The 14,069-nt window shown below is 49.8% G+C and overlaps 1 protein-coding gene across 1 annotated transcript in view; it reads right to left on the bottom strand.

Moving 5' to 3' along the window:
- Ttll6 (tubulin tyrosine ligase like 6) overlaps positions 1–14,069 on the bottom strand; it is a 35,126-nt gene that overhangs the window by 12,775 nt on the left and 8,282 nt on the right. The window contains 8 exon segments of the mRNA XM_057774110.1: positions 640–815; positions 2,826–3,051; positions 7,830–7,915; positions 8,455–8,598; positions 9,934–10,090; positions 12,197–12,327; positions 12,448–12,566; positions 13,149–13,189. Of these exon segments, the coding sequence (XP_057630093.1) occupies positions 640–815; positions 2,826–3,051; positions 7,830–7,915; positions 8,455–8,598; positions 9,934–10,090; positions 12,197–12,327; positions 12,448–12,566; positions 13,149–13,189 (1,080 nt within the window).

Below are 14,069 nucleotides of genomic sequence, written 5' to 3'. Positions count from 1 at the left end.
GAAGAAGACCACCACAACAGCAAGGCCAGGAAATGTAGCTCAGTGATTGAGTGTTTGCTGTTTGCCTACTATAGGTAATGCCCTGAGCTTGAGACCGGTATTTCTTCCTACCAATTCCAAACCATATTCTCTCTCTCTCTCTCTCTCTCTCTCTCTCTCTCTCTCTCTCTCTCTCTCTCTCTCTCTTTCTCTCTCTCTCTCTCTCCCAGGACCTTAGGCTTACTATTCAAGTGCTTCCACAATAGGATACAATTAGGACTTTTTTTTTTAAAAAAAATGTATTTATTTAGTACATACGTATGCATATATGTATACATGCCACAGAGGGCACACGAAGGTCAAAGGACAACTTGGGGGAGCTGGTCCTCTCCTTCTGTCACATGGACTCTAGGGCTGAAATTCAGGTCATCCAGCTGACAGCATCTCACTGGCCCAACAGTCTAGAACCTTAACTTCTAACAAACTATGGTGCCAGGCACTGTGGTAAAGTTTCATACCATGATGGCATTCAGTCCCCTACTAGCTCGTGTAAGTGCAGTCCCACTTCACAGACAGAGCCCCAAAGCTTAAGGAGGTGACAGAGAGGCCACAGAATTGGTAGACTTTAGTCACAGCTGTGGGGACGGGGCGCTGCCGCACCTGATCTCCCGAGACGGGCACTGCTGCAGGAGCCGTCCCCGCTGCCTCTCTTCCTCCAAGACTTTCTTCTTGTCGCAGTTCCCCAGGTTGATGAGGACCAGCGCGTCGTAGAGGAGACTGTCTTTCACCTCTTTATCCAGCTTGGAGTCAGTGGAGAAGCTTGGAGAATGGTTGACCTGTGGGGACAAAACAGCATTTGGGGATGAGGCAGACCAGTGTGAAAGCGGAGGTGAGGTCAAGATGCCACCTCCAGGCACCACCAAGGCCTGCCTCACAGCCACGGCTGTCAAGGTGATCGGCAGGGAGCTGAGAGAGGTCAACACTGGAGCCATTGTGAAGAAAGCAGGGAGGGCAGGAAGTAGAATTTCCTCCAGTGTAAGCAGGTGGGATTTTGTTTGTTTGTTTTTGAAACAGGGTCTCTCTCTATTGCCTTAGCTGGCCTGGAACTCAGGATGTAGGCCAGGCCGACCTGGAACAGAGATGCGCCTGCCTCAGCTTGTGACAATTCTCTTGCCTCAGCCTCAGCCGCAAGCCTCCTGAGGGGGCTTACAGGCGTGAGCCCCTTATTCTTGTCTCAGTCCTGCCAAACTAGGCAATGCATTAAGTTCCAGAATAACTTGTGCTCTGAAACGGCACCCTATTTCAAATAAACAAGCAAATACAAACAAAAGGTAGGAGAGAAGGAAGGTCGGGAGGAATAAGGAAGGGAAGGGAAGAAGAGAGAAGTGAGTCCAGCAGTGGCTGTGCACACCATAATCCCAGCACTTGGGAGGCAGAGGTGGGTGGATCTCTGAGTTCGAGACCAGCCTGATCTATGTAACTAGTTATACATAGAGAAACTCTGTCTTAAAAAGCAAAAAGAAAAGGGGGTTGTGGAAGAGGAGGGGAGAAGAAAAGAAAAAGAGAAAAGAACACCAGAGGAAGTGACGCATGCTTTATTTAATCCCTGCACTAGGAAGGCAGAGGCAGGTGGATCTCTGAGTCTAAGACCAGTCTGGTCTACAAAGTGAGTTCCAGGTCAAACAAACAGGGCTACATGATGAGGAAGGAAGGAAGGAAGGAAGGAAGGAAGGAAGGAAGGAAGGAAGGAAGGAAGGAAGGATTGGGAGGCGGTGGCGGGGAGGAGGCAGAAATCTTTAATAAATAAATTAATTAATTAAAAAAAAGGAGGAAGGAAGGAAGGAAGGAAGGAAGGAAGGAAGGAAGGAGGGCTGGAGAGATGGCTCAGTGGTTAAGAGCATGGGCTGCTCTCCCAGAGGACCCAGATTCAATTCCCAACACCCACATGGCAGCTCACGCCTGTCTGTAACTCCAATTCTAAGGGATCCAGCATTCTCAGACATATATACAAGGCAAAACACTAGTGCACATAAATTAAAAATAAATACATTTTTAAAAAACTGTAAAGAGAGAGAGAGAGGGAGAGAGCATAAGAGAGAAATACAGAGGCCTACTCTAAGTTTGGAAGCAGAGTGATTCACTCTAGAAGAGACAGCTGAAGAAGGCCAGAAGCCTAGTTCCTGCCCACAAATAGTCAATATTGCCCATTTACATTTGTGTTACATTTGTGGGTTTCCAGCAGCTTCTGGAGGCTCGCTGCTGCCGCTTGTTCTCTCTCTGGGGTGGGAGCTCCAAATGGTGCCCCCTTCATGGACCTGAGAATAAGGGTTTAGTATAAGGGAGGTCACAGCCCCTGGTATTCCAGCTACAACTCCGTATCCTTGTTCCTCGTGCATGTTGAAAGGCTGCTTAAGGTTCCAGAGGATCAATCTAGTCAGGAAGTGAAGCTGCTCAGAAATCTCTCCCTCTTTCCACTCTCGCACGGGGTTGAATCCCCTGGACTGGTGTCTGGAACTGGGTTGCTCAGGTCCTCGAGAGCCAGGAGGCAACGCTGAGAAGGAACAGCCTCTTTGTGGGGAACACAGGAAGCAGAATGGTCGTCGCAATCACTCTGGGCCTGAGACTGGAGGCAGCTGTAAAGCTGGCTGGACCGCAAGAAGGCACAAGGAATTCTCTAATTTCCCGCCGTCTACCCCCCTCTGGTGGCCACTTCTCAAGCTATGCATCACACCCCAGGAACAGCAAGCACCAGGGGAAGGAGGGGCAGGATTGATTGAAACAATACAAGTGAGCCTGGAAGATGAGTCCCCAGGAGCGGGGACAGCTCACACCCCTAACTTCCTTACCTCCAGCAGCCAGGGTTTGAGTTTGCGGTCCAACAAGATGTCAAAGCCCAGGATTTCGAAGCAGGCGCTGTTGAGCGTGTGGCTAGGGAAGCAGGTGTGGTAGTTGTGCTTGATGATGGGGTAAGCTGAGATGAGTGTTTTGATGATGACATCCTCAATGGCCCTCCATATCTGCTCGACGTCATAACCGTGGGTCTTCATGTACAAGTTGAAGGTGGAGAGTTTCCTGAGAAGGAAGTACAGGGCATCAGGCAGGCAGGAGAGTTACTCCCAGTCAGCGACACCGTGCACAGCATGGTGAAATCCAGAAACTTCTGGAGACGAAGGCTCCAGGTGCAGGGCTGAAGACCACCCAGAATCCAGAGCGATACTGAGGCTGGATCCAAATGGGAGGGGCCCTGGAGGAGTCACAGCGGCAGACTCCTCGGGTATCCAGAACCTCAGGGCAGGCAGATACACAGCCTGGGACCATTCTTCTTTTTTTTTTTTTTTCCCGAGACAGGGTTTCTCTATGGTTTTGGAGCCTGTCCTGGAACTAGCTCTTGTAGACCAGGCTGGTCTCGAACTCACAGAGATCCGCCTGCCTCTGCCTCCCAAGTGCTGGGATTAAAGGCGTGCGCCCCCACCGCCCAGCTAGCCTGGGATCATTCTTTAAAAAAAAATAAAAATAAAAATAAAAGCATCTGTGGACTGGAAAGAGGGCTGGGTATTGGATGGAGAGCTACAAGAACAAACACACGCACACACACACACACTCACTACTGTTTTGCTTCTGCTTTGGCAGCAGTAAGTTTCTCAGCCTTTGGTGACCTTTGGAAACGTGGGATGGCTGGGTGGTGGTGGCGCAGGCCTTTAATCCCAGCACTCGGGAGGCAGAGGTAGGCGGATCTCTGAGTTCAAGGCCAGCCTGGTCTACCGAGCAAGTTCCAGGACAGCTAGGGCTACGCAGAGAAACCCTGTCTAGAAAGGAAGAAAGAAAGAACCATGTGGGGGCCTTTGAAGGACACTGACACCTTGGTCACACTTCCGTCCTCTGAGGAGATTCTGGGATCACTGAAAACAAAATCCTGCTTTAGGACACACCTACAGACAAGAGCAGCCCCAAGGCATTTCCATACCTAGAGTCACTACCTGTCCCAGGCAATCTTTACTGTCCCCAATTTAAACACAAAGTCCCACGGTCCCGGAAACCTCTCCATCTCTGGTGGCCTGCGGTGCCTGGTCACCCAGCTATAGAGAGAGGCAGCTGCCAAGGCTTGCAGCCAGAGTTTGGTCTCAGCATCCACACAGTGGAAGGAGGGAGCTGATTCCTATAGACTGTCCTCTGTCCTCACAGGTACACTGTGGCATCATGGCGTCTGCCCATCATGGCACCCCCCCAATAAATAAATGTAATTAAAATTTTGTTTCACCAGGCAGGAGAGATGGCTCAGAGGTTAAGAGCAGTGACTGCTCTTCCAGAGGTCCTGAGTTCAAGTCTCAGCAACCACATGGTGGCTCATAACTATCTATGAGATCAGGTGCCCTCTTCTGACCTGCAGGTGTACATGCAGGCAGAACACTGTATACATAATAAATAAAATTTTGTTTCTTTGTTTTTCAAGACGGGTTTTTCTATGTAGTGCTGGCCATCCTAGATCTCATTCTGCAGACCAGGCTGACCTCAAACCCAGAGATTCACCTGCCTCTGCCTCATAAATGCTGGGATTAAAAATGTGAGCCACCAGGCCCAGCTAAAAGTTTTGGGTTTCAGTGTTGGTTTTTTAAACGACACAGGGTTTCTCTGTGTAGCTCTGGCTGTCCTGGAACTCGCTTTGTAGACCAGGCTTGCCTAGAACTCAGACATTCACTTGCCTCTGCCTCCTGAGGGCTGGGATTAAAGGTGTGCATCACCACTGCCTGGCAAAATATATATATATATACATATATATATATATATATATTTTTTTTTTTTTAAAAGTCATCTCACTGGACTGCAGTTAAGTCCAGTTAAGGTCAGAAAAGAAGGAGCAGGCCTGCCAGCCAAGGAGCTGATGTTAAGGGTCGTGCAAGTGAAGGTCTGTACAGCTGCCACTTCTGTCCTAGGAAACCCGAGGACCACAAATCAACATGCGTGAAACACCCAGGATGTGTTTATGTAAGGACAGATGAGCAAAAGTTCTCAACACAAAGGCCATTTCCCTCCCCTCCTTCGTCAGGTAGAAGCATTGTGCTTAAACGGAATTTCTATATTGTTGGAAAAGCCAAGACTTTCTAGTAGGAAAAATAACATTTAATTTGCCTAATTGGCAAATAAACTTTCCTGGAATAGACTACACGGGTTACAAAGCACAACATAACCTTTTCTTGATGACTCAGGGTCCATCACCATGAATATACTCTGCCTGGGAATTTCCTGATGCCCAGCGGTGGCTCAATTCACTTTAACATCGGGTCTGTGCCAGGCACGCCAAAAGATGACAATATCTGGTGTCTGACCAGAGTCCCTCCGTGCTCACAGGTTTTCTCTTTTCCTCTCCAACCGACTGGAGTCCTGCTCCCACTGACCTAGAACCCCACAGAGAAGGTGGGGGGAGCCTGGAGTGCCTCAGTTTGCGTCAGTTGCTAACTTTGAGGAGACAAGAGAGCATGAGGGAGGAGGCCTTTCAAGAAGAGAAAGAGAGAGGAGGAAGAAGAGGAGGAAGGAGGAATGGGAAAAAGAGAAAGGAAGGGGGGAGGAGTAAGGGGCAATAAGAGAAGCACACTGAAGAGCAGGACGCATTACAGGCTGAATATGTCCCTCCAAGTTCAAGCGTTAGAAACAGGGCCTCCAGTGCCATACTGTTGGGAGACCTGTCCTTTGGAAGGCCTCTGCCCTCTTAAGTGGATTAATCTGTGTGTGGTTGAAAGGGTTGTGGGTGTGGCTCTATTATAAAATCAGGCTCTCTGGCACACTTGCCGAGCTGAGGAGAGATGGGCCTCTAGGGGACAGAGAGAGAGAGAGAGAGAGAGAGAGAGAGAGAGAGAGAGAGAGAGAGAGAGAGAGAGAGAGAAGACTGAGCCAGAAGAGGCCAAGGTGGAAGCCCTGGGGGCAGATGACTGCTCCAAAGGAGAGCTGACCCAGAGAAGATCAGAGTTCAGAGGGGGAGAGAGGAGAAGATGGGCGGTATGTGAGGCTCCATACAAGAACACCTGTGTAGCATGAGAGAGGCCCTGGGTTAAATGTGTGTGTTTCTATCTCTATATAACCCATATAAGCTAGCCTGAAACTTATAATCCTCCTGCCTCAGTCTAGAAAGCCCCTGAGTCCTAGGACCCAGCACCACCGTATGCCAGCCACACCACAATACCTGGAAATATTATTATTAAAGAAGGCAAATAAAGTCTCCTAGACTACAGGAAATTAGCAGTGCCAGAATTCTAGGCTGCAGCGCAGGTCACTTGAGTCTCACAGGGACACCATGAAGAGGGCAGGACAGGGCAGGTTATCTCATTGGTTGTATCTTAAAATCCAGGGATGGAGGCTCGGAGACAAAGAAACTTGTCTAGGCTAACTCTGCAGATAAAGATCAAAGTAGGGGTGACTGGCAGGCCTGCCCCACCAGGGATGCTGAACACACATCAGTGCAGGAGGCTCCATGGCACCCGCACTGGGTGGGAAGAAGAAGTGACAGTTTCAGACACAGCACTGGCACCCTCTAAATGGCAGCGTGGCTGAAGTTGCGCATGATAATTCACACCTGCAATCTCAGCCCTCGAGGCAGGAGGATTGGGAATTTGAGGCTACCCTGGGCTACAGAATGCCTTCTAACCAGCCTTAGTTACATATCAAGACTTGTCTCAAAAATACTAGCGGACCGGGCGGTGGTGGCGGCGCAGACCTTTAATCCCAGCACTCGGGAGGCAGAGGCAGGGGTCTCTGTGAGTTCGAGGCCAGCCTGGTCTATAAGAGCTAGTTCCAGGACAGGCTGAAAAGCTGCACAGAGAAACCCTGTCTTGAAAAACAAACAAACAAACAAAACCACTTGGGGAAGTGAAGGCAAGACGATCACCTTCAACCATAAGCAAATTTGAGGCCAGCTCTGGTACAACACGTGCACGCGCCTATACACACACACACATCCTCCTCCCAAGAAGGCTCTACCAGTCATAGTCCATGTACTAAGATGCCCTATGCCTCCCTGCTCCATGACGTTGGCACAGTGAACAGAGCTGATCAACCCAATTGTAGCACTCAGAGCTGAGTGGTGTGACCTTGGGCAGTTTAACCTCTCTGTGACTCAGTTCCCTCATCTGTGAATTGGAGATAGGACCTAACACCTCCCTACCCAAGTTCCTGAGTGCTCTGGTGTCGCCCTGGCCAGCGTGGTGGTGAAAACCCAACAACAAACACACAGGCACCTGCACCGGCACCCTGATGCTCTCTTGGCCTCCCCATCTCTGCCCAGCCAAGCTCATACAACTCGGTCTACCTTCCTCTCAAACGCAAGCTGCTAAGGCAATACCACGAGCAGAAAAGCTGCTTATGGGGGGAAGAAACCCAAACCCTCAGGAATCCCTTCATTTCCCCAACCTGAAGGCTGGCTGGCCACGGGTCAGGTGACTCCAGGGCATCATGACACATGGGTTGAGAATCTGTAATGGACCAACACCCCAGGGAACTACAGCGCGAGGGATCACAGCTGCCAAGTCCTTCTCACTTGGCAGCCTAGCAATCCCTAAAGACTGTTGGTCTGGAAACATCAAGAGGGCAACTGTCACAAGGTATGTTTCAGTGTGTGTATGTTTTCTGCCGGGGAAACCGTTCAGTTTATCTCCCTCCTCCCAGCCTCCCAGGGTTTACAGCATGGCCTCCTTTTAATGATTAACAGCCCAGAACTCTGACATGAGACGAACTGTCTGTTCTAGGCTGAGAGGCAAAGCCGGCTTTGCCAGATCGTGTGACCCGAGGCAGAAATCCTGGTAGGGTCTGAGTGGGTTTGGGAAGAACCCTGGAAAGCCGAGTGAAGCATCTATCCCTCCTACCTCTTGCTGCCAGAATGAGCGTCTTGAACGAAGTTGGAACTGTGCTTGTTGATGGAATAGTTCGTCAGGTGCATGCAAATCTCATCCTGGGGAAAGAGACACAAGACTGGGGGTCAGGCTGAAGCACGGGCCTCCTGTGTCCTCTCCATGCACTGTTCCCCACCCCACTCCATCGTCCCTAAAGCCTAAAGGGATGGGGGAAGGGATTTATAGGCATACGTAAGGGGCGGACAGGAGGTAAAAAGGGCTATCCCATAGCCTGGAGTACAAGAGATTCCAACTCTTTCTGAGACTGAGGGAGGGAGAGGAAGATTGGAAACCACCCGTGACCTTCTCTCCTTGAGCACCTCTGTACTGTAGTTCTGGTGCTGGTGTCAGGAAGGCCTGGCCATGCGTCCCACTTTCTAGCTGAGTGACCCCAGACAAGTCCCCTATACCCTGCAGGTTTGAACCTCATCTGTAAAACGGGGAAAAAATCCCCTATCTTGGGGGGCTCCTGGGAGGACTAAATGAGAAACCCCTGGAACCTGGAACACAATAAGTGTTCATGGGGTGTCTGCCAGCTCCGTGGTATCTGAGGATGCCCTCGCGCCAAGGGAAAAGGGAAGGCAGCATGTCAGCTCACCAGGTTGTCTGTGCTGGGGTGGGAGTAAGAGGTGGTGGCAAAGCGAGCCAGTCCTTCATTGTACACAAAAACCCTGAGAGGGTCACAGGAGGTCACCAGCACGTAAACCCGCAAGTCAAACTTGAACCCGTCGATGATAAAGGGCTGGGTGGAGAGGAGAGAAGTCATGCAAGCATCTGGAGGTGACAGTCACAGGGAAAGACGGCTAGCTCCCACCTCTCTCTTGGAGCCAGCTCCGGCATTGCCTAGTGGTATAAAGTGTGGGCATGCCCAGTGTGGGGAGCAGGATCAAGAGGTTTGGTCTCTCTGGGTCCTGACATTGACGAGGCATTGGGGAGGTCACCCAACCACACTGTGTCTTGAGTTCCTGAACAACCGAACAGAGCAGTTCAGAAATCCTTCCAAGACAAGACCCGTGGTTTCCAGGGCAACATCACAGGTGCCTTCTCCAAGAGCTCTTCTTTTTTTTTTTTTTTCTTATTTATTTATTTATTTATTTATTTATTTATTTATTTATTATGTATACAATATTCTGTCTGTGTGTATGTCTGCAGGCCAGAAGAGGGCACCAGACCTCATTACAGATAGTTGTGAGCCACCATGTGGTTGCTGGGAATTGAACTCAGAACCTTTGGAAGAGGCCGGGTGGTGGTGGCACATGCCTTTAATCCCAGCACTTGGGAGGCAGAGGCAGATGGATCTCTGTGAGTTCGAGACCAGCCTGGTCTACAAGAGCTAGTTCCAGGACAGGCTCCAAAACCACAGAGAAACCCTGTCTCAAAAAAAGCAAAAAAAAAAAATGAACCTTTGAAAGAGCAGGCAAGCCGGGTGGTGGTGGCACACACCTTTAATCCCAGCACTCGGGAGGCAGAGGCAGACGGATCTCTGTGAGTTCGAGACCAGCCTGGTCTACAAGAGCTAGTTCCAGGACAGGCTCCAAAACCACAGAGAAACCCTGTCTCGAAAAACCAAAAAAAAAAGAAAAAAGAAAAAAAAGAAAGAGCAGGCAATGCTCTTAACCACTGAGCCATCTCTCCAGATGCTTTTCTTGCAAGGGGCTCCTGGACATTTTGTCTTGGGAAGGCCAGCGCTTCCTCCTCTCACCCACACTTCTAGAAGGACCCCTGTCTGTAGTGGGCTATATCACTGTGGTCTGTGACTCCCTCTGCCCCAGGCACGGGGAAAAGCTGGTGACTATGAGCTCTTTCAGATGACTCCCCTCTCCCAAGTAAGGCGGACCCCCCCACACTCCACGCTTTCATCCACTCGAGGGGGAGGTCAGCCTGGGGAGGCTACATCAGTGGTAGAGACTGCCAGGGCGAGCGAGGGACATGGTGACCCCAGAAGGCTTGGGTCTGAGCAAATCCAAGGCACGAGGCAGACTCAGTTTCATCTCCGCCTCTGCCTTCCACTGCTTTCTGTCCCACAGAGCCTGAAGCTGCTGTGGGCAATAAATCCATAACGGCGGCGAGGAAGTACCTTTGAAATATAAAGCTGACAGATCATATCCTCCCCGGGCTTGATCTCTTTCACCGTCCGGGTGATGAATATGCCTCTCCCTTGGCAGCCTGAGTCCGGTTTGCAAATGTATGTCTTATTTTTTCTTGACCTGCTGTAAGTCTGCAAATCTCCCCAGCTGCCATAGCAGGGAGGGGACAAGACACACCGTTAGCTCGGGAGCAAGGCGAAGGAAAACTATTTATCTTCATTCCTTTTATGTGTATGGGTGTTTTGTCTACATGTCTGTCTGGGCACCGTGTCTGTGTGTCCGGTGCCTGGGGGGGCCAGAAGAGTGTGTTAGGTCCCCTGGGACTGGAGTCCCAGGCAACTGTGAGGCACCATATCTGTGGATGCTGGGAATTGAACCTTGGTCCTCTGGAAGACCAGTAAGTGCTCTTAACTGTTGAGCCCTTTTTCTAGCACCAGGAGACTCTCTATGAAAACAGAAGAGAGAAGCTACTGATGGGACAAAGCCCTGGTGTTGACAGACAGACACGCAGTAGTCCAGCAGTGGGAGACACTGAGCTTTAAGGAAAACTGACACTGGCTTCGAACCCAGCCTACACCACATCCCAGCTGTGTAACCCGTTACTGGTTTTGTCTCTTCATCTCCATCATGTCCACCTTGTGAATAATGAGACGTGTCTCATGTGTTCCTTAGTTACATGACAGAAATTGGCCTGGGTGATGTGAGTTGCTCCAGGTAGCTTGACTTGGGCTTATGCATGGGAGATTTGGAGTTTTGCACCCGGCTTACAAAAATGTGACTCGGACAAATGTCGCTTCCTCCTGTCTGGACTTTAGTGTCTCCCTGTGATGCCTCCACTGAAGCCAGGAGGCCAGGAAGGCAAATCACACCCTTGAATGTAGTCTGAAGAAAGTATGCTTAAGGCTGGAGGTGGAGGTCAGCGGATAGAGTGCTCGCCTAGCATGCACGAAGCTCCGGGTTCAGTCTCCACAACCATACAGACTGGGTAGAATAGCACACATCTATGATCCCAGCACTCAGGCGGTGGAGGCAAAGGATTAAAGAGCAGCTCCAGAACCTCCTTATTTACAAAGCAAATTCAAAGCCAGCCTGGGTTACATGATGCCATGTCTCAAAAAAGAAAAAAAAAGTGTACTCAGAAGAAAGAAAGAAACTAAATTAAAAGTGACATGGTCAAGCCGGGCAGTGGTGGCGCACGCCTTTAATCCCAGCACTCAGGAGGCAGAGGCAGGTGGATCTCTGTGAGTTCGAGACCAGCCTGGTCTACAAGAGCTAGTTCCAGGACAGGCTCCAAAACCACAGAAACCCTGTCTCGAAAAACTTAAAAAAAAAAAAAAAAAAAAAAACATCTTCTTAGATTTTTAAAATTTTACGTGTGAGTTTTGCCTAGAAGTACGTATATGAACCGTGTGGGTGCCGGGCCCGAAACCTGGGTCCTCTGCAAGAGCAACAGTGCTCTTAGTTGCCGACTCAGCTTTCTAGTCCGTTTGAATGTAATTCTGAAGGTGACATTTCTTCACCACCACCACCCTTTCACGAGGCCTCATTGTACCCCAGGTCTTTTTTTTTTTTTTTTTTTTCTTGCTACTTAGGGAAGGATCTAGAGCAGGGTTCTCAACCTGTGGATTGCAACCCCTTTGGGGGTTGAATGACCCTTTCTCAGGGGCTACCTAAGACCAGAGGAAAACACAGGTATTTACAATCTGATTCATAACCGCAGCAAAATTACAATTATAAAGTAGCAACAAAAACAAGTTTATGGTTGAGGTCGTCACAACACGAGAAACTGTATTAAAGGGTCGCAGCATTAGAAAGGTTGAGAACCACTGATCTAGAGAACTGCACATTCTGGAGTGGAAGGAAGGGTTGGTGGCTGTTCATGCCGTCAAATGGGACAGGCTAGGCAGCCTTCTTTGCTCCTGTTCTAGGACCCAACCACAACCTCACTTTCTCCTTAGAAATTCAAAAACTGCACAAGGAAGTGGTTGGAATAAGTTCAAATCCAACAGCTTTCAAGGTCAGAACAAACTTTCATCCTCACTGTGGGTCCAACCTCCAGGGCACTCAGCCGCTAATGGTCATTTTATTTTACAGGCAGAGCCTGTGTTTTCTCAGCCTTGGACACACCCCTTACCTTTTTCTCTCCGAACAGTAGGAAGAATATAGAAGGTAATATGGGAAGGGAGAGTGGCAGCCAGGGAATCAGGGTGAAGAGCGGTGAAGAGACAGAAGTAGCAAGTAGTGAGGACTTACTCAGCAGGAAGACACCAGGTCCTAGGGAAGAAGTGGAAGTCCTTAGGAAATAGCTTTAGCATACGACTCATATTCCGGGCCAGCAAGTCCTTGCGACAGATCTCACTCATGCCAGGAAAATGATTGATTTTCTGCAAAGGAAGCCGGAATTCACAAGCAGTTCTGGCTGCGTGGAAGCGGGGTTGCAGGAGGGCCGTGATCAAAATGGGGTCAGCTTTGGCTAGACGCCACCCATCCGGGGAGGAACGCACCTGGTAACTCTTCATTTCCATCACGCGCTCAAGCGACACTGAATAGTCGGTCCAGTAGAGAGTCCAGTCATCATTGTCACCGGCCTCTCGAAGGCCGCACTGCTGGGCAGCCCTGCGCACTGTGAGGTGTTGAAGGAAGAAAGGGCTGCGGGTCACAGAAGCAGACATGAGCTCCATGCGCTCCCAGACCCGAGTACTGCAACAAGAGAGCTGGCTCCTGGGGACGGGAAGACATCTTGCCTCGTAGGCAGGGCAGTGAAAGGGTGTAACAGTGGAAATATCCTAGGCTGTGTGGGATGGATGTCAGGCCTAGCCTGGCTTCCCTTTCCCAGGAAGCAGGCCTCAAGCCAAACACTAAACCCTGAATGTAGAGCAATCGTTAGCCATAATCTAGAGCCAGCCTTAATCACTGAGATAAACTGGTGGGGAGAAAACACGATGAGCCTCGGGCTAGCCTGAGCTACCTAGTAAAACCCTGTCACAAATACATACATACATAAATTAACACTATAAGTGGTGCACGCCACTGTGGCCCAAACTTGCGACTCCTAGAATGAGATTTCCCAGTTTCCTCTAACAGTCTGTGGAGCCAGGAGAACCAAGGATTTGAGGCTCTGTTTTTCACCCTCGGGGAACACACAGGGGTGACCCATTCCCGCCCTTCGGTCCCCAGCCTGGATCCCTTGAACACAGATGCTCACCACTGTCATACCGGCAGTTGGATAAATTGATCACCAATCATCTGGAAAAGAGAAAAAGGCAAACAGCAAGACAGAGACAGATCCCCTGACCAAAACACGGGGCTGGAACCGGACACACATGGCCCGGCTGCCACAGGGAGCCCGCAAGCCTACCCAATCCCATCACTGAGGATGGGGGTGCAAAGGGGTGCAGAGTGGCAGGAACTGTGGACTTGTAGTTCCATTATCACTTATCTATTCTGTTATTATTTGTATATACTTATACATTCTGTTACTGTCTATGAATTACAATTAGGGTTAATTTTGCTTTCGGCTTCATGTTAGCATCATTGCCCCCACCCTCTTTTTAATTTTGTCAGCAATGGAATTTGAACCCAGGCCCTTCCACCCGAAAGGTAAACAGTCTTTAACTCTAAGCTACATTCCCATGGTACCTCTGCTTTTACACCATCAGCTCAACAGGGACAGGGATTTTAAAAATCACACATTTTGGCTGAAATACTGTCTCCTTCTCTCCCAACTAAGGGAAGCTATTTAAAAAGTAGAGAAGCTCTCGGCAAGGCACAGCCGAGTGTGAACCCAGAACCAGAACGCACAAGCTGCAGCCGGGGGCTGGAAGTCACCGTGGTCCTGTTTCCCTGGAAGTATGTCAAATTCCCAGGACCTGCACGCACCCGCGCTGCGCTTACACTCCTTCAGCAAGGAGCTCCCTCCCCACCCAGTCTTTAAAAAGCACTTACACACAAATAGCGCGAACACTAGAACAAGGTGTGACTCCAGGTTATACACGCTATTATGAGATTCCATAAAACAGGATACACTGAGTGTGGCTTCTTTTATGTCAACTGAAAGCAGTGTGATCTTGGCAAGCCAAGCCCGTGGGGTCTCCTTCTCCTCTCAGCCGCCAAGGCCCTCTTCCCT

The sequence above is a fragment of the Chionomys nivalis genome, chromosome 7 (assembly GCF_950005125.1).
Source record: "Chionomys nivalis chromosome 7, mChiNiv1.1, whole genome shotgun sequence".
Taxonomy (NCBI): domain Eukaryota; kingdom Metazoa; phylum Chordata; class Mammalia; order Rodentia; family Cricetidae; genus Chionomys; species Chionomys nivalis.
This window is presented reverse-complemented; position numbering and strand designations above follow the sequence as displayed.